Here is a 17117-nt window from a genome sequence, read left to right on the forward strand (position 1 = left end):
AGTAGAAAACTGTTGGAAATTGTGGCGTCGAATAGACCGTACAAACCTCATCGCTTGGATGCCGAACGGGCATCCACGTGAGATCGGGGAATCTGAGACAATGTCAACATGTCAATGCGTTTGACAATGCGTTTGACGAATTAACGAGGTGGACAGAGTGGAATGGACGATGTGATAGAAGATTTTCCCCTTGAGGCAGAGTTTCCCCTGATTCTAGCCACACAGGACTCTTGGACCACGGTTCCAGGGGCTAATCCAGTGGACTCGGCCAATAAGCATGGAGTTACACGTGCAGTTCCGTGGAACGCCAGAGGAAAAACATTCAGGTACCCGCCCTGCCCCTGGTTATGATTGGTTCTCGAGACATGACAGGTCATTCTAGACCTCGACCCCGACCGGTATTGAGTTCAGGGTGCAACTCTTTTACTTCTTTGCTTGACATCCGTCATATCCGGTTTTCTGATACTCCATTTAAGGGTTAGCATCCATGGATCATATCATATACTTCCAAGGTTCCTCCGTATATATATAGGTATATATGTACTGTATAGAGTTTATATCTCATCTTTAAAGAAGCCATCTCCAGGACATTCAGCCTATTCCCCAAGCCATCTCGATCTACGGAGTAGCGTTTGTTCCTTTACATTATTTTGCTTCGGCTACTCCGTACTCCGTACTGCATGCAGTAGTCTTCCAGTTTAATGACCCGATATACCTAGTGCCTTATCTTCCATTGATGACATGCGAAATCCCGGCATTCCCATCTAGGCAAATAACCCTGGGACAGTTCATTATTTCAATGTTGCTCCGCGAACCGGTTCATCTATAATTACCCGGGAAAGGAGAACCCCCCACCAAAAAAACGAAATAGATTAATTTCGTTAGAAGATGAAGAAACAAGCCCCTCTGTCAAGCGCTTGCACATAACTATCCACAATTGACAATTCAATCCCCCTTGGCCAACCGGAGCCATTACCCAACTCCCGCAATTTATCCGTAGTTTCCCAGATTTGCTCAATAAGCTCCATTGCCGAGTTCCGCTGTTGTTCCCTATAATAAGCCGTCATAGATTCATGCTTCTGCCGAACCCAGACACGATCTTCAGGCGATACAGCCTCCCTCGCAGCAATGTAAAACGGCTGAGGCAACGACGAATCTGGCCCACACCCCGTCGAAAGATGATCCATCAACCCAAAGCATACACGCACCAAATGTTGCACGCGCGGCGAGCACGTCTGGTCTCGAAAAACCCGACGGGCAAGCAGTAAATGCGCAGTCCAGTAAAAGCACTCGGTGAGGATATCCAGAGGTGTGCGCTCACATCGCGCCGGCGGGATTCCATTGTATCCGGATCCCCAGGCGCGAAGCTCGGTGTCGAGTTGGAATGCTTCGTTCAGAATAGCGCCTTCGTCGGTATTTGTTTCGAGTCCGTCGCTCACGTCACAGGCTAGATGCGCTATTCGTACTAGGAAGCACATCAGGGGCTGTGGACATCCTGTCATCTTGTGGAACGAGGGCTCGGTGGTGTCCCAGCGATTCTCGTCGGGCTGGTTGAGTATGAACTTTTGCGGTGCATACGGCCTTCGCTGTCGTGAGATGGCTAGCATTACGTCGACCATGCCGAAGCGTTGTATTGTCATGCGGGCAATGGGGTTTTGTGGTATTTCGTCGAAGTAGCCTAGTGCTTGCATGAGCCAAGAGGCGCATTTGACGTGGGGCTCCAGTACGCCATCTGCTGTTTGTGCGACGACGATCCCCTGGAGGACGACAGCTGTGAGGAGCGCTTCGCGCTCGTACTTGTTGCTGGCTACGATTGTACCTGCATCGCAGGCGGCCATGGAGTCAAGACTAAGCAGATTTTGTCCGAGTGTTCTGAGCATTCGCTGCTGGCGCTTGGCTGCCAGATCAATGCTCGCTAATCCGAAGTTGAGCATATGTTCTGTCGAAATACAGACAATCGTCTCGAGAAGAATTGGTGATGATAGGGCTGGGATGGAGACCTGCCGGTAAGGATTGTCCGGTCCATCTACAGCGGGGACATTGGATGAAACAAGGCTTATGTCTGTGCAAATATTCTCGATTAGATATTCCAATCCCAATTACATAGCATGAGACCACATACAATATTCCCACGCAGATTTGTCTTCTGCAGATTCAAAACATGTCTCTGCAAAAAGTGCTGAAGGTTGACCGAGCATGTTTTGTTCACTTGCTCGACTGCGGTCTTTGCAGCGAGGCTTATGTCTTGTGGGAATTGGCTCTTTTGGGCGGATCCATTTCACACCCGATGAATATTTGCACTCCAGATCCCGCGCAGCACAAAATGAGCAAACTGGCTGTTGCTCATCACATTTATTGTGCTTCTTTCGGCATTGGAGACAGCCTTTTCCACTTTTATATTAGCACCTGCACTTCGCCCTGGGATGGGCCGCCATACCAGTCCGTGATCGCGAGAACTTGTCGCCTCGAGGCATCTGGATGATCCAACAAATGATGCGCTACTGTCTAGTGAGAGGTGGACAATAAAGAGGTGTGTTATATATCCACGGGTCTCAGTCTTGTTCCCCGCAGCCTTATCTATATGGCAGTCACCTGATGATCGACCAATTAGATTATTTTCACACCCGGGACAATATATATTGCAATGATACTATTGGACCAGGCTAAATTCATAAGATATGCCAATATTTTGTGTATCATGATCCACCGGAAGCGGGCATAGGGGGAAAAAAGTCGCTATAGTGAGTTCCTTTGAAATCTCTGGAAAGACGGCCTCTGGACTACTATATTGCGGCATTGATTTACCATACAGCAACCGAAAAGTCTTGTCGGACATGTGTAAGGACTCATTCATTCTGATTGATTAAGAATCGAGTGGCAGTTTAACTAAGCTAATTGTGAGAAGATACAATAGAGACTAACTAAACGCAGAGAACCCCCTATCCCAGAACCTCCTGGATCACCTGAACAGTTCGGTCGACTATCAAATCAATCTCTTCACGGGTAGTATTATAAGGCGGTGCCAGAATAATATGATCACCATTAGCACCATCGATACCACCATTTCCGGGCATCAACGAAATCGCATGTCCAGGCTTGAGGCCTGTCGCGTGCAGAGTCCGAGAAAGCGCCTTTGACGGCGGATAGGGCTCTTTCGTCTCTTTATCCTGAACAAATTCCATCTATACCAATGTTAGTAAAGACCGAAAGACAAAAGGGAAGAAAACTAACAGCCCAGAATAATCCCCTGCCTCGAATATCACCAACATGAGGGTGACTATCCAAACACTCGTGAAGACGCTGACCCAAATATTCTCCCATCGCCCGCACATTCGGCAGCAGATTGTCCTCTTGTATAATCTGCTGCACTTTATATGCAGCCGCACAGGCAACCGGGTGTCCCTGGTATGTCTGGCTGTGGACAAAAGCGCCGGTGCCCTTGTTTAGAGTATCAACCACGTGCTTGTTGATGAGCAACCCGGCAATCGGGGCATAGCCGGCGCCGAGTCCCTTGGCGATTGTCTGGAGATCAGGAACGACGTCTTCTTGCTCCCAGGCATGGAGGGTTCCGGTGCGGCCCATGCCGGACATTACTTCGTCTAGGATGAAGAGCGCCCCGTGTCGCTCGCAGACGGCTTTTAGTGCTTTGAGGTAGCCGGGTAAGGGGGGGACACATCCAAGAGTCTGTTGAAACAGTTAGCATGTTTAACATGGCGGGATTAGGTTGTACTCACAGCACCTGGCATTGTCTCCGCTACGAATGCACAGACAGTATTGGGGCCAAGTCTTTGGAATTCGTCCTCTAGTTCTTGGGCTAGTCTTGCGACATAGTCTTCGGTGCTTTCGTTGGCATTCATTCTGCGGTAGGGATAGCATTGTGGCACGTGGTGAATATTCTTCGAAAGAAGGCTTTCATAGATCTTCCGCCTCGAGGCGTGGTGTCCAACAGCAAGTGACCCGAGGGTATTTCCGTGGTAGGACGACTTTCGAGAAATGATGTTTACCCGCTGGGGCTCAGGGACGGGCAACTCTGTGAAATACTGAATGGCCATCTTCACAGCAGCCTCGACAGCTTCGGTACCTATTGTGATTTTAGTAACCATTCTTGGTTCAGCATAGAGAACTTTCTTACCCGAGCTCACAATGTAGGCACGAGACATCTTGCCACCGGTTGAGTCTACCAGAAGTTTTGCCAAACTCTCCGCAGCGCTGTTGGTGAAAAACATGGAATAGCAGTAGGGGATTTTCTTCAGCTGGTCCAAGATGGCTTCGTGGACACGCTCGTCGCTGTGACCTAGACAGGATACAGCTGCACCGCATGTGGCATCCAGAATTTCCAGACCATCCTCGGTTATCAGGTAGCTGCCTCGACCACCGACAATGTTCAAGGGCTCATTTCGCAGCTGGTGGTAAAGGACTCCACTGGATGGTTTGATGCCAGTTGAGTCGATCTGCTTCTCGGATGGGATAGGCACTGAAGCTGCTGTCACTTCTGGTGTATAGTCACCCATTGTATGAATTGCGCTGAAAGGTTGGTGTATAGAAAGAAATAGGATGAATCAAGTGATGCTCACTGAAGATATTTGATTTGAACTGGGACTGTATGGTGCTGGGGGGATGGGAGTTATATATGGACTCACCCCGCCATAGCCAAGGACTAAAATGCAGAAGTAGGACACTGCTACTTGAAAAAGAGTCCATACATAACGCCGTGATTGGCGAGTCTTGCCTTGTCGCGCATCTTGAAGTTCATACTTGGCCGCGATAAACTAATCCCAAAGAGGAAATCTTTGTCGGACCCACGTTCATGGACTGCGGCGCGGATGTGATAGGCCGGATAACTCATGAGATGGAGCTTATTGATAAGAAGAAAGAGACTCTGGGGATCGTGCTTCGATCTCATTGATCTCGTGCCGGTTACACTGATGCATTAAAAATAGGAGCCACAGAGGGGTATGGGAATGACTTTCGAGTCCGAGGACCGACCACAGCGCAAACAGACATTATTGAGCAATCAGATGCTGAAGAACGCAACAGGTAACTCTGGAAGCCATGCCTGAGGACTATTATGCAGCTACCAACCAATAGCACGCCTGTCAGTCAGACCGCCCCTCTTTGATATGCTACTCGATTGTTCTCCGCAATCCCTCCTCTAGCCGAATAGCCGGCTCCCAGCGCAGCGCCTTTCTCGCCAACGTAATATCCGGCCTGCGCACCGTAGGATCATCCACCAACGGCGGGAGATACGCAATAGAGAACTTATACCGGCCAGTCACCTGCGAAACAAGATCGATCACAAGCTCGGCTAGTTGCTGGATAGTTAATTCCCCATCATTGCCGATATTCACTGGGCCTTTGCTATACTCGCTCTGCATAAGCGCATACAGCCCCTGCGTACAGTCGGTAACATATTGAGACGAATGAGTTGTCGTGCCGTCAACGGTAATCTTTAGATCCTCACACGCCAATGCGGATGCGATGAAGCTTGTAACGACGCCGCCGTCGCTCGCGCCCATGCGCGGCCCATATGTGTTGAAGATACGCGCGATGCCAATGTCGATGCCGTGTTGCTCTCGGTAGGCATAGCAGAGGGCTTCGTGGCGCGTTTTGCTTCCTCGTAGCAGGCTCGTGGGACGAATGAGTTCACGTTGCCCCAGTAGTGCTCTGGCTGGGGTGGACGGAGGGGTCGCCGTAGACTTCTATTTTGTGGGGACACCCAATGTCAGGTACATATCGAGGATGAAGGGGGGCTAGGCTTTTGCACTCTAACCCGAGCTGCTGGTGTGCAGAATGCGTATATTTATGGATCTCGCAAGGTCTAACAGATTTTGAGTGCTGAAAAAACAAGTCTTCAAGGTCGACACTGGGTCTTTTTGATAATGAACTGGGCTTGCTGGACAACCTAGATTAGAGATCCGTCCACTCCTTCGAGGTGTGGCAGAGGATCTTGTATATTATGACTAGTCTTTGGTTAATGTCTTGCAGATTTGTTTTCACTAGGTCGCAGGATAATTTTACTTAAGAAATTCAAACTGAGGATGTGTTCTAAATGGCACAAATTTTGCGACGAGCCACTCTGGAAGTTGTCAAGCCCAATCGCTGTATAGCCATCCTCAAGGAGAAAATCGACTAGATTTGATCCCAAAAAGCCCGCTGCCTATCATGAAAGAAATAGGTTATCTGTTAGAGATATGGTGTAATTGTGAGATATTGCTTACTCCTGTGACAAGCACTTTGAGTGGACCCTTTTTGTTATCCATACCTTACAGCCATGGAGCTAGGTGTGGAAGACGACGGGTATTAGCCAATGACGATAAATGATGCTGTGAAACGAGAAACTCAGCCAGAGTCGACAAACATGCCAATCAACTGGCCAGGAGGACGACACCATCAATTGAAACTGAGGCAGGGGGAGGTTGCAGAGGATGGAAGGGAAGAGTGAGAAGTGAGAAGTGAAGAAGTGAGAGATGGAAGATGGAGGGTGCACTCCATGGCAGTCATTATATGTTTATTTCTTATGTATGGGTTTGTGGGATTATGGGATTGTTGGGATGGATCTACAGGATCTACAGGAATGGGCTGATTCCACGCTCTTTACGATCAGCCTCTGTATACTCTTTGGGAGTGATCCCAACTCGGCGTTAGGCTTCGAGTTCTTGCTTCTGTTGGATGAAGCGCCTGCATATTCATACGCAACTAGTTAGACTGCAACAGATTAATTGAACTTTGATTGATTGATTGATTGATTGTGTTATCCATAGAGCTCGCAGTTCTATCCTCTGCCTGGCATATAGGATTTAAGAAGAAAGGAAGCACGAGCGAGGACCTTAGTTCAAATGCCATAAAAGCGAAAGAATTTCTTCCGGGGCTGGAAGGCAACAAAGTCATGCGATCTACTCGCGGCAAAGATCCAACTATTGAGAATGCGGCTGTATGTGGTCAATAAATACGAAGCAACACCTTGCCTTTGGACTCTTGTGGAAGAAACGATGGGATGGCCACGATATTGCGTGGTTTTATCGGATGGTAGTGTTTCCAGCTAAACATAGCTCGCAATTTCGTATAATGCTAGCGTCAACGCTAAAGCACGTAAAATTAGTGGGCGGGTATCGAAAAGAAGTGATTGGCTGGAAATTCCCCAGAGACCTTAGATACAGGTCAAGAATGATTTGCAAGTTATTTTGAATCATACCAATTGAAGATATTGGATGATTTTCACAAAAAGTAGTGACTTACAATGCCCGTTAAGAAATTGATGTGACCGAAAGCACTGTCCACCGACTACCCACGGCGAGAAAGCACTGTTTATTCCGGTTTATTAGTGGCGCCTCGTGATCTTAATCCCGGGATAAATCGCGTATTGTAATTGGTTTGTCTCACCTGTGGACTGCGCAATATGGGTCCACAAAGCATCCCGCTCCTCGACTATTAAGTCGCGCTGCAGTAGTCGCCTCGACGAAAGTACAACGATTTCTGGGGGCTGATACAGGGGCCATTTTAGAAAATATTTTCTTTCTAACCCCCATCTCCGTTACGTCTTGTTAGAAACCTGCAAATGAGCAGCACTTGAAGGAAATACTATGAAAATCCCACCACAACCAGCGACAGTCTGTGAACTGGACCAATACGGCGACCCGGTGCTTCGCAGCAAGGTGTCTGCGACTAGAGACCGCATAACTAAGAGGAACCCGACACCATATTCCTTGAACGGAGCTCAGCACCGGCCTAGAAAGTCCCAGAACTGTATTCGGGGCGAGTCCACGCGTAGCGGCTCGCTGAATGAGATGGTCAGGGCCTATGGACAGGACCCGAAATCTCCCATGACTATCTTCAGTAGTAGCCAGGACACAGATTCGGAGCGTAACAACGTCCCCGGATGTTTTTTCAGAAAGGTTTCTTTCCTTGGTACATATTTAATCACATTCTGACCATAGGCATGATTCTAAGCTAATTAGGATACAGATGAGACGAAAGTACTTGATTCCAGCGCAATAGATGATGGTCAACGGTGCATTCGGTTGACAGCGTTTATTGCGAAAAACGATGAAGACCATATAGATCCCAAAATCTATGTGGAACAACGAGTTTACGAAGGCATGAGTGATAATATAATTGTCCACGAACTTGCTTTTGGCGGCAGAATTCAACTTGACAAGGAGTATGTGTTTCCGGCCTGCGGCGACGAAGATAGAATTCTGGGAAAGCGTGATTTGACGCTTCGCATGGTATCGGTAAGTTACATTCTCAAGTATCTACTATCCAGGAAAAATGGAAATATCGCTGAACCCTATTCAGTTTGGGCAAGAAAGCTTCAATAGCTACCTGCGGGGCCACACGACATACCACGGTTACGATATCAAAGACTACATCTATGTGGACGAAGAGAGCATTTCCAAGGAGTCACCGCATACGGCATGGCGAAGCATGAGCCAAGCACCTTACAAGGTATCATTGAATGCGAAGGATTTGCAAATTCTTCGCAAGGCCAAGCAGGAGAACCGGGAAACGGCGGAGGTATTATCGGGTGAGGACATCGAGCTCTTTCAGCTGCGTTTCGTTGGGCAAGGACATCCCATTGAGGACAACATGAGTGCAGGTGATCTTGTTGTCTGTGTTATCTTTAGGCCTTGATGTCAATATGGTATTGTTAATCGTGATCCTTATGCTCTCTTTTCTTTAAAAGTCCTATAAAGCCTCGGATGGCTATATAGCAGCCTCGAAGTAGTCGTCATTCAAAACACCAAAAATGTCACTGGCGAATTCGAGGGTTCTTCCGAATTGTCTGCTGTGCGACTTCATAATCCATATCTAATGCTGCAGCTTGAGGTTGGATAAATAGACAATCTCACGATCAGATTCGTTAAATGACATAACTTGTGAGAAACCTCTATGCCGATTTGCCTCTGTTTTCCAATAGGTAGTGTCCACTTCTTATATATCGTTTCGCCTACCCCGGTCATAAACTTGCGAATATTTTCTATGAAGGCGTGATGATCATCGGATCATGGGTTCCGCTAAATTTCAATATATTTGTGAGGCACCCAAGGGTGAGACGACTATGGCGTTTTACTACTGGCAGCGAACATGTTCCACACACGACATGCCACATGTGTTGCTTCTGCATCCTGCATGCAACATAGCGTGAATCCCGCATGATATTCGTAAACCCATATAACCGTCTTGGTTAGTCGCATTCGTCGAATTGACAATTAGAAGACCTGACTAACAAACAAAAAACTGCGTCATATGTTAGCCGAGTATGGAACGTTGTAATTTGGTATCAATTTTTTTACTTATCACTAAGCCAATTGACCCTCTATTCTGCCATAAAATTAAAGGCCTGAACAGAATTCCGGAACTGGGTATGAGCAAGGATTAATTGATACTCGGGTATCTGTTCTTTCCGGAGGTTTCGTATTGTATTCGGTCCTCATACCCTAGCGACAAAAGTAAAGAATTGAGCGTACTAGTGTTCGAAGGAGTGCCCATTTTGAGCCGCACTGACGTGTTTTCCCGAAAGAGGACCAAATTGGCTAAGGTGGGTTACCGCTCTCTCTCCTCTTCTGATCTTTCACTAAGCTAGACATTGTGTTTGTTTGTTAAACAGTAAACCAACTTCAGGGCAAGAGAGCGAACAAAGAACTCAGTAGGCAGAGGCCCACTTTGGCAAATTGCTGAGATGTTATTGGCAGTATGTCAAGCATATATCGGCACTGGTTGGCTTCAACTTTCAGACCGGGCAGCGAATATCGTGCTTGTTGGTTCCATGTAATGCGATTTGCAATGGATTAACCAGCTGCTTGAGATAGACAAAAAGTAGCCAGTAGGGAAATTTCTTATCTTTCATTCTAAATAGATTGGTAAGATGATATATAGGGTCTCGGTTTCTCGCTTTACTTTCTGAGCAAATTAAGCCTGTGGTCGCACCAGGCGTTGTTGACGCGGTCCGTGGATTGAGTTGATTACGGAGGGGCCGACAGACCCCCCCCCGCGGTCGGGGCAAACCGTTGGAGCGAATTCTCTCACCTGGGCATTGATCAAGATTACATAACAAATGGTGATACCAGTCATTGCCAACAGCTCCAGTGATAACCCCTCGCCCCTACTTTCTTTTCTTTTCTTTTTTTTTTTTTTTTTGTTTTGCACAGAAAGGGAAAAGGCGGTGCCATTACACTAAACAAACATCCACTCCTGAGTCAGAATTCAGACATTTACCATAGCTGATCATCTTTTTTTTCCCTTCTTATTATATTATTCTACGTCGGAGACGGCACATTTGCATTTTGGAGTATGTCTTGAAGCTATGTGACGGCATGTTGCACCGGAAGTGGTCCTAACTCGAACAGGAAATTCAACGTGCCTCGCTTTCCATTACTTTCAAGTGGAAATTCAACGAGGGAATTTTCAACTCACAATTTACTATCTTCATATCGTTCCTTGTGCCGTTGATTCGGGTAGAAGTTACTTATGGCTCTTGAGGCAGAGTAAGTGCCCTCCAACACGGACTGTATATTCCCTTGACTTGAGCATCATCAGTCGATGAATTAGTCCTATCAAATCGAAGGCTGACAAGCTGTCGCCAGCTTCCCCGGAATTCGCGCTTGTATTTTCGATATGGACGGGCTCCTAATCAATACCGAAGACTTAATTACTCTGTCCATGAACCAACTACTTGAAAAGTATGGAAGGCCTGCCTTTACTCGGTCGATTCGAGCCCAGCTCATGGGTGTCCCAGACTCGACAAACGGTGACGTGTTCCATAACTGGGCCAAGTTACCCATCTCCCGCGAGCAATTTGCCCATGAATCGACTGAACACATGCGACAGCATTTTCCGAACTGCAAGCCGCTGCCTGGCGCGGAAAAGCTATTGTCAAACCTTAGCCGTGCACACAATGCTTCTTCTGGTGACAAAATTGAGCTGGCATTGGCATCCAGCACGAAGAGCCAAAGCTATCAATTGAAAGCTTCAGGGTCAGAAACTAAACGACTCCTTAGCTTTTTTCAGTCCGAGAGGAGGGTCCTAGGTGATGACCCAAGAGTGCGACAGGGTCGAGGAAAGCCCGCGCCTGACATATATTTAGCGGCGTTGCAGTCTTTGAACTTGACGGCAGATTCTGGCGCAAAGGCCATCCTGCCGATAGAATGTTTGGTTTTCGAGGATAGTGTGGCTGGGGTAGAGGCTGGAAGACGGGCTGGGATGAGGGTTGTTTGGGTACCGCACCCAGATGTGGCGGTCGAGTATCAAACGAGGCAAAAGGAGGTGCTGGCCGGGAGGACGCGAATCACTGAGGTCGGAGACGATCGGCAGCTAGGAGAGATCGATGACGGCTGGGCTGAAACCATACCGAATCTGAAGCATTTCGACTACGAGAAGTACGGCATCGCCGTGCCTTCCTAGCTATTCCTGTCTAAATTGGCCCTCCTCATGAATTGATAGGAATTCGCCCCCACGGCAGAAAGGCCAGGCGAAAGACACTCTTCAGAATCCTTCTCCTGGAGTCACTGTCGGGTGGATTGAGTCCACTTTTTTCATAGGGTAAAGATTGCTTGCCCCGTCAACTCAAGCAGGTCTCAGCCCATACTATTAGGCAGATGTATAGACATCTGCACTTCTTGTTTGGTCATGGATATGATGCTGGTACATTTGAAGTTTGCGGTGGGAATAAAAGCCAACTTAAAAGGCAAAGCGCAGGTCTGTGTCACCGTGTAGCGACCGTGCAACAATGCTGAGTGTGCTATTATACAAAAATCTCAAAACAAACATATTATTGTGATAAATATTCATTTGATTTAATAATGTGTACTTGTAGGATTGTTATTGTAATAAGTGGATGGCTTTGTTGCATAGAGCCTTGTCTGTGGTTCTACATTCTCGGATTGCATTGGTCTTGGTCACAAATGCCAGTGGGCTCTCGCATTAAGTCGAAGAATGAATCAAAGCCACACCAGTTGTGATGTTACCTATTGCACTCTGATAGCATGCAAGAATTAGAGGGCTCATCAACGAGCCCAAAATGCAACAATCTCGTCGAAGTCTTCCGTCATCAAACTATTGACATCTCGATCCTCCTTGGTAATCTCCTTTCTCAAGCGGCAGGCAACTTTCAAAGCAATGGAAGCTTTTTGCATCTTGCCCATCGCCGCCAACAGCTTGCCTTTAAGGAAAGTAGTGCGAGCAATCTCGTTTTTGTGTGCATTCGGATCTACAGACCAGATGTCGAGCGCCCCGTTGATCATAGCACTAAGAAAAGTCAGGAAGTGTTTAAATACTTAGTTAAAGATGGTAGCACTTACATCGCTTCGTCGTTGCGATCTGACCTGATTAGATGCTCGGCAATCTTGTGAGCGACATTTGCAGTATAAAAGTCTCTCTCGCCCACCGTCGCGCGCATGTGATGCCATGCTCTCTGGTGGTATTGGAAACTCTCATCCCATTGGTTTTGCGCAGCACGGAGGTTGCCAATTGCGTACAGAATCAGTCCGGTCCGGACAGACTCCCTATCATCTTTGCCCAGAGCTTTTTCCCTGCCCTCCAAACTATCTAGAAGAAGCGTGTTGCACTCTTCAAGCTTTCCCTGCGCAAGAAGAGACCAGCTCAGGTTGGCCTCACCCGACCGGGGAACGTAGTTGCCGAGAGCTTTGCGCATCTGCAGCGCTTCCTTGAGATCGGCTTCACCTTCTCCATAACGTTTGTCTTGAATGCGTGAGATTCCTCGCTCTGCGTAGGCAAGGTATAATCTCTCGTCCTCAGTACCCAGCTCTTTGCAAATCTTGGAAACTAGATCGAGAGAACGTTCCTTATTGACGCGGCTTGTATCGAAATCGCTTGCATCCATGGCGATAGCTCCTAAGCAGAAGTAGATATCCGCAAGCAAGGGATCCCGATCAGCGTGTTTTGAAGACTCGCAGATATTGCGAGCAGTTTCAAAGAAGCCATCAAAGTTCTTTGTTCGTCCACGCTCTTTTTGGTACCTGGTAATATTAGACTATGTGGCAAGGCAAGATCCTGGGTATAGTATACACACCATGCAGCTTCATTTAATAACTTTGCAAAAAGCAAACTTGTGGCCTCGGCCGGATCCGAGATGGCTGGCCAGAGCTGGTGTATCTTTAGTACGTGCGGGTAAATTGCCGCACAAACAGGCCACCTTCCAACATACAGCCTACCGCCGGTTGATTTGGGCTGAGGTAACTCTGGCTTCTTTGATGGTTTAGGCATAGCCGATGGCCAATCCGCCCAAAGAATTCGTACAATGTGATTAAACATCAACCGTTTCTTCCCAGCATCCATTGTTGCCAAGATGACACCTTGTACGATGCGATGGACCGATATTTGCTGCTTTTGTTTATCTCTTTGGACCAGAGATGACTGTAAGAGATCAGTTCGAGCCTCAATGTAGTTACTTCTTCTGAATTTTGCGCCCTCAGAAAGCAGGTCCATCGATGCTCCCATCAACAAGTCTTCCCCAATAACGTCTGGATCAAAGAATGAAATTAGCTCCAAAAGCTGTCGCGCTTGAGGCTTCAGCTTTCCAATTGCCCAAACAGTGGAGAGAGAGTGACGATATGTGACCAGATTTGTGTCAAACTTTGTCTCATAGAGACTAGCATGTTCTTCATGATCCTTATACAACTCAAAAAATTCTGACAAGGTGAGGTCCTGTCTACGAATGATACCCGCCATCTGAGAGATTGCCAAAGGGACGCCACCAAGCGCATCGGAAATTTGTCGTGCTATATCGCCCTCTGGCCCATTGGAAATAGTGGTGAGGTGGCTGAAGAGGCATAGGCTGTCTTGCTGTGAAAGTGGACCGAGATCCAAGCCTGAAGGCTTTCTCGTAAACATACTCTTAGTCAACGGATCACGGCTAGTGACAAGAATTGATCCACTGCCTTGGGGCCAGTAGTCTGCTAGAATCATCGGATCATCCGCATTGTCGAAGATGAGCAGCCAGGTCGCCTCCGATCTAGCTTGACCGGGTTGAATAAACTCATCCGACCCCGATAGATGCTTTCGAGGATTAGACAGCCATCCTTTCACAATTTCCCTGCTGACAACTTGACTCTTGCATTCGGATGAATCTTCGAGACCTAATGCCAATGATATCTGCTGGTAGTGGTAGTCAAGCTTCGCAATCTCATCCGCCATGACCCAGAAGACTGCATCAAATGAAGTTCTGTGGCGCCGGCAAAATTCGCGGGCTATTTCCGTTTTCCCAATTCCACCAAATCCGCAAAGTGCAAATTGTCGCAGAGCGTTGCCCGAAGCTGCCACTACGTTTTTTGAAGGCAGGAGCTCGGTGGCAAGACGCTCTAAGATATCTTCTCGGCCGCAGAAATCCTCGTTTGCCGAATGCGTACTGAGAAGGAAGCATGGTAATTGAAGAGTTTTCCAAACCTCAGTGTTTGGTGTTGTAGGGTATACTGCGTCGAACCCCGAAAGAGATGTTCCTTCTGTTGCCCTTTGCGAAGGCCATTCTGTTGCTTTGGTTGGTGGCCGTTCAGTAAGCCCCACTTGCTCAACTAACCGACGTCAGTATAACGATTTGCGGGGACATGGATAGTAACCAGACATTTGTGTGGTGGTTCACTCATCGTGGGCGAGTAAGCACTCATCGTTGCGTATTGATATTCCTCTGGGATCATTAGCCTCAGTCTGCAACTTTCTGATACCTTCATATCCTACGATCCTCGAGTCGAAGAGCAACAAGGTGTCCAGCATCATGCAGAGTCTCGTAGATAAACTTGTTGAACTCTGGTAACCCTTCACCGCCAACGCTTTGGGTAAAAAGACATGTATCGTGGTGATCGAGGTTGAGGCCAATGACTGTTTCCATCGGGGCATGAGTTGAACAAGCTTCACGGTTAACCAACTAGAAACCGAGTTAGCGTTCACAGCTTAGCCAAGGGCTCGAGACTGACTTGTTGGTATTTTTGACGCAATGACGCTGAACTATTTTTTGATTCTCTCAGTTCATAGACGGATAGTATGGGCGTACGAAACGAGATTCCTTCGAATCTATCTGCGAGGTCGAGCAGAACGGCGCCTTCTTGCTCAATATTGGGATTTGGAATCTTCAGGTTCCTACCGGTCGTTGCTTCGAAGACGTCCCGGAACCGTGTCAAGTTTGTGGCCTTGTCGCCATAGCGATGCGGAGTGCTTATGAGGATGACACCAGCTATAGCGTTGACCATTGTTCCATGCCGAGGAAACTGTTTGTTAGCGATGCACAATGCTTGTTTGACTATAATGCCACCTAAGCTGTGGCAGACTATCAGGATTGGCTTTTTGCTGGCCTAGAGAAAGTACATTAACATTCTTGTCGCCCGACAGCCAAACGGAACGAACCTAAACTACTTCACTTACCACATTCGAGTCTGATTGGGATCGCACAGCACTCAAAGTTTGAAGAAAGTCGTAACCAATCATCAAAATCGATTCCCACGAAGGCTTGTTGCCCGTAAATGGTGAAGCATATTCATACGCGAGGATGCGTGCTCCAGAACCAAAGCCAGGTAGGGTGGCGAGCCATTCTTTGTTAGCAAACGGCCAGTTCTCCGGTGAGATAGTTCCAATGCCAGGAACGAGGACAATGCTTGGTTTGAGAGTAAGTGGAAGTACTGAACTGAGCCTGACTATGAGTTTTCTTACTCGAGACTATCCTGAGAAGTGTCAACTGGATCCCGAAGTACCTGGAGGCGGCCGGTAGTTGCAAAGCTTGTTGTTGCGGTCATGACTAGAGCCAACGAAGGATGAGATTCCAAGAGAAGGCCAAGACGTGAGAAGATTGCAACCTAAATCGAATAGGAGATACTTGAAGGTTGATGCAGTTGTCGGGACGTCTTATCTTTCCTTTAAGATTTCGTACGTGGGTCAGGCGGTGCGGGGTAGCCTCCAGTCACGCACAAGTACGGACAGTCTCGAAACCTGGTATCACCACCTACAAAAACACCTCACTTGTTTTTCGGACTTCTTGTCAAGATTCGCTATACTTTGAAACATATAGCTCCAGAACAGCAATATCCCTGTATCAATATGCGCACGGTATCTTATTCCAAATATTACATAAGGTGTCCAGAAAGTGTATGCGCGAACCATGGTCACTTGTGTCCTCCCGCAGTGGGGCGACGGGAGGGAACGGATTGAACCTAATAGAACGGCAAACAGCTCAAACGGAAGGAGCTAGCGTCGAGTACCTTGCTAGGTGTCATTTTCCCCTTCGTTGCTCACGTCAGTTAAGTGACAATGGAATCAGACATACAAGCAAATCAATCAATCAATCAATCAAAGTTCAATTAACCTGTTGCAGTCTAACTAGTTGCGTATTCATCCAACAGAAGCAAGAACTCAAAGCTTAACGCCGAGTTGGGATCACTCCCAAAAAGTATACAGAGGCTGATCGTAAAGAGCGTGGAATCAGCCCATTCCTGTAGATCCTGTAGATCCATCCTCTGCAACCTCCCCCTGCCTCAGTTTCAATTAGTAGTGTGGTTTACCTGGCCAGCTGGCATGGTTGTCGACTCTGGCTGAGTTTCTCGTTCCACAGCTTCACTTATCGTCATTGGCTAATACCCAGCGTCTTCCACACCTAGGTCCATGGCCGCAAGGCCTGTCGGTTTGTCGTCGTCGTCATCATCATCCTCGAGCGCCACATGTTGGAACTGTTGGAGAAGACCTGTTCGGTGCATAAAGTTGACCACGTAGCGGGTGGGACATACAAGCAAACTGCGACTTGCAATGTCTATCTACATTGCAGATCTTTATAATTAACTTACTGTTTTTTCCCCATACACATGCCCTGGTTTTTTGATCTTCTGACTTGGCGAGACTAGCGCAAGTCTGGGCCACATTTTGTCACCGTTGTGACTTGACTCATTACTTTCCCCAGAAACTAATCGATTCACTTTCATCTTTTACGCCTTTGTCGAACCATTCATCTGCACAAGGAAATTACATTTCGCGATAGAAGGTCCGATGCTATTGAGACTCCCTAATGAGCTGTTGGTTACTCTGGTAAAGTGAGTAGATGGCCCCAGATGTGCGGCATTGGCACGAACATGCCATACTCTTAATGGGTGTGATAGAAAGACATTGGGAGATTATCTGATTCCGGA

At 47.5% G+C, this 17117-nt stretch overlaps 6 protein-coding genes across 6 annotated transcripts; 2 read left to right on the forward strand and 4 right to left on the reverse strand.

Moving 5' to 3' along the window:
* Positions 1–881: 881 nt before the first annotated feature.
* Positions 882–2474, reverse strand: N7471_009752 (Zn(II)2Cys6 transcription factor; the record flags this gene model as incomplete). The annotated part of the gene is made up of 3 exons (XM_057282471.1): positions 882–2062; positions 2123–2383; positions 2438–2474. 3 exons carry the CDS (start codon positions 2472–2474, stop codon positions 882–884), a joined length of 1479 nt encoding a protein of 492 aa, XP_057133354.1.
* A 465-nt stretch (positions 2475–2939) lies between these two features.
* N7471_009753 (uncharacterized protein) lies at positions 2940–4511 on the reverse strand (the record flags this gene model as incomplete). Its single annotated transcript, XM_057282472.1, has 4 exons — positions 2940–3182; positions 3232–3684; positions 3735–4081; positions 4133–4511. 4 exons carry the CDS (start codon positions 4509–4511, stop codon positions 2940–2942), a joined length of 1422 nt encoding a protein of 473 aa, XP_057133355.1.
* Positions 4512–5123: 612 nt separating this feature from the next.
* Positions 5124–6260, reverse strand: N7471_009754 (NAD-dependent epimerase/dehydratase; the record flags this gene model as incomplete). Its single annotated transcript, XM_057282473.1, has 2 exons — positions 5124–5699; positions 6219–6260. 2 exons carry the CDS (start codon positions 6258–6260, stop codon positions 5124–5126), a joined length of 618 nt encoding a protein of 205 aa, XP_057133356.1.
* Positions 6261–7580: 1320 nt separating this feature from the next.
* Positions 7581–8631, forward strand: N7471_009755 (uncharacterized protein; the record flags this gene model as incomplete). The annotated part of the gene is made up of 3 exons (XM_057282474.1): positions 7581–7905; positions 7963–8231; positions 8296–8631. The coding sequence occupies 3 exons, from the start codon at positions 7581–7583 to the stop codon at positions 8629–8631; spliced, it is 930 nt and encodes a 309-aa protein (XP_057133357.1).
* Positions 8632–10126: 1495 nt separating this feature from the next.
* On the forward strand, positions 10127–11760 carry N7471_009756 (putative HAD superfamily hydrolase). The gene is made up of 3 exons (XM_057282475.1): positions 10127–10288; positions 10347–10484; positions 10584–11760. The coding sequence occupies exons 2-3, from the start codon at positions 10468–10470 to the stop codon at positions 11398–11400; spliced, it is 834 nt and encodes a 277-aa protein (XP_057133358.1). The 5' UTR covers positions 10127–10288; positions 10347–10467; the 3' UTR covers positions 11401–11760.
* A 242-nt stretch (positions 11761–12002) lies between these two features.
* N7471_009757 (uncharacterized protein) lies at positions 12003–15737 on the reverse strand (the record flags this gene model as incomplete). Its single annotated transcript, XM_057282476.1, has 8 exons — positions 12003–12243; positions 12297–12974; positions 13028–14525; positions 14576–14638; positions 14689–14875; positions 14925–15299; positions 15370–15598; positions 15655–15737. The coding sequence occupies 8 exons, from the start codon at positions 15735–15737 to the stop codon at positions 12003–12005; spliced, it is 3354 nt and encodes a 1117-aa protein (XP_057133359.1).
* Between the last annotated feature and the right edge of the window lie 1380 nt (positions 15738–17117).

Source organism: Penicillium samsonianum, assembly GCF_028829775.1.
Source record: "Penicillium samsonianum strain IBT 33392 chromosome Unknown utg000005l_segment0_segment0, whole genome shotgun sequence".
NCBI lineage: Eukaryota > Fungi > Ascomycota > Eurotiomycetes > Eurotiales > Aspergillaceae > Penicillium > Penicillium samsonianum.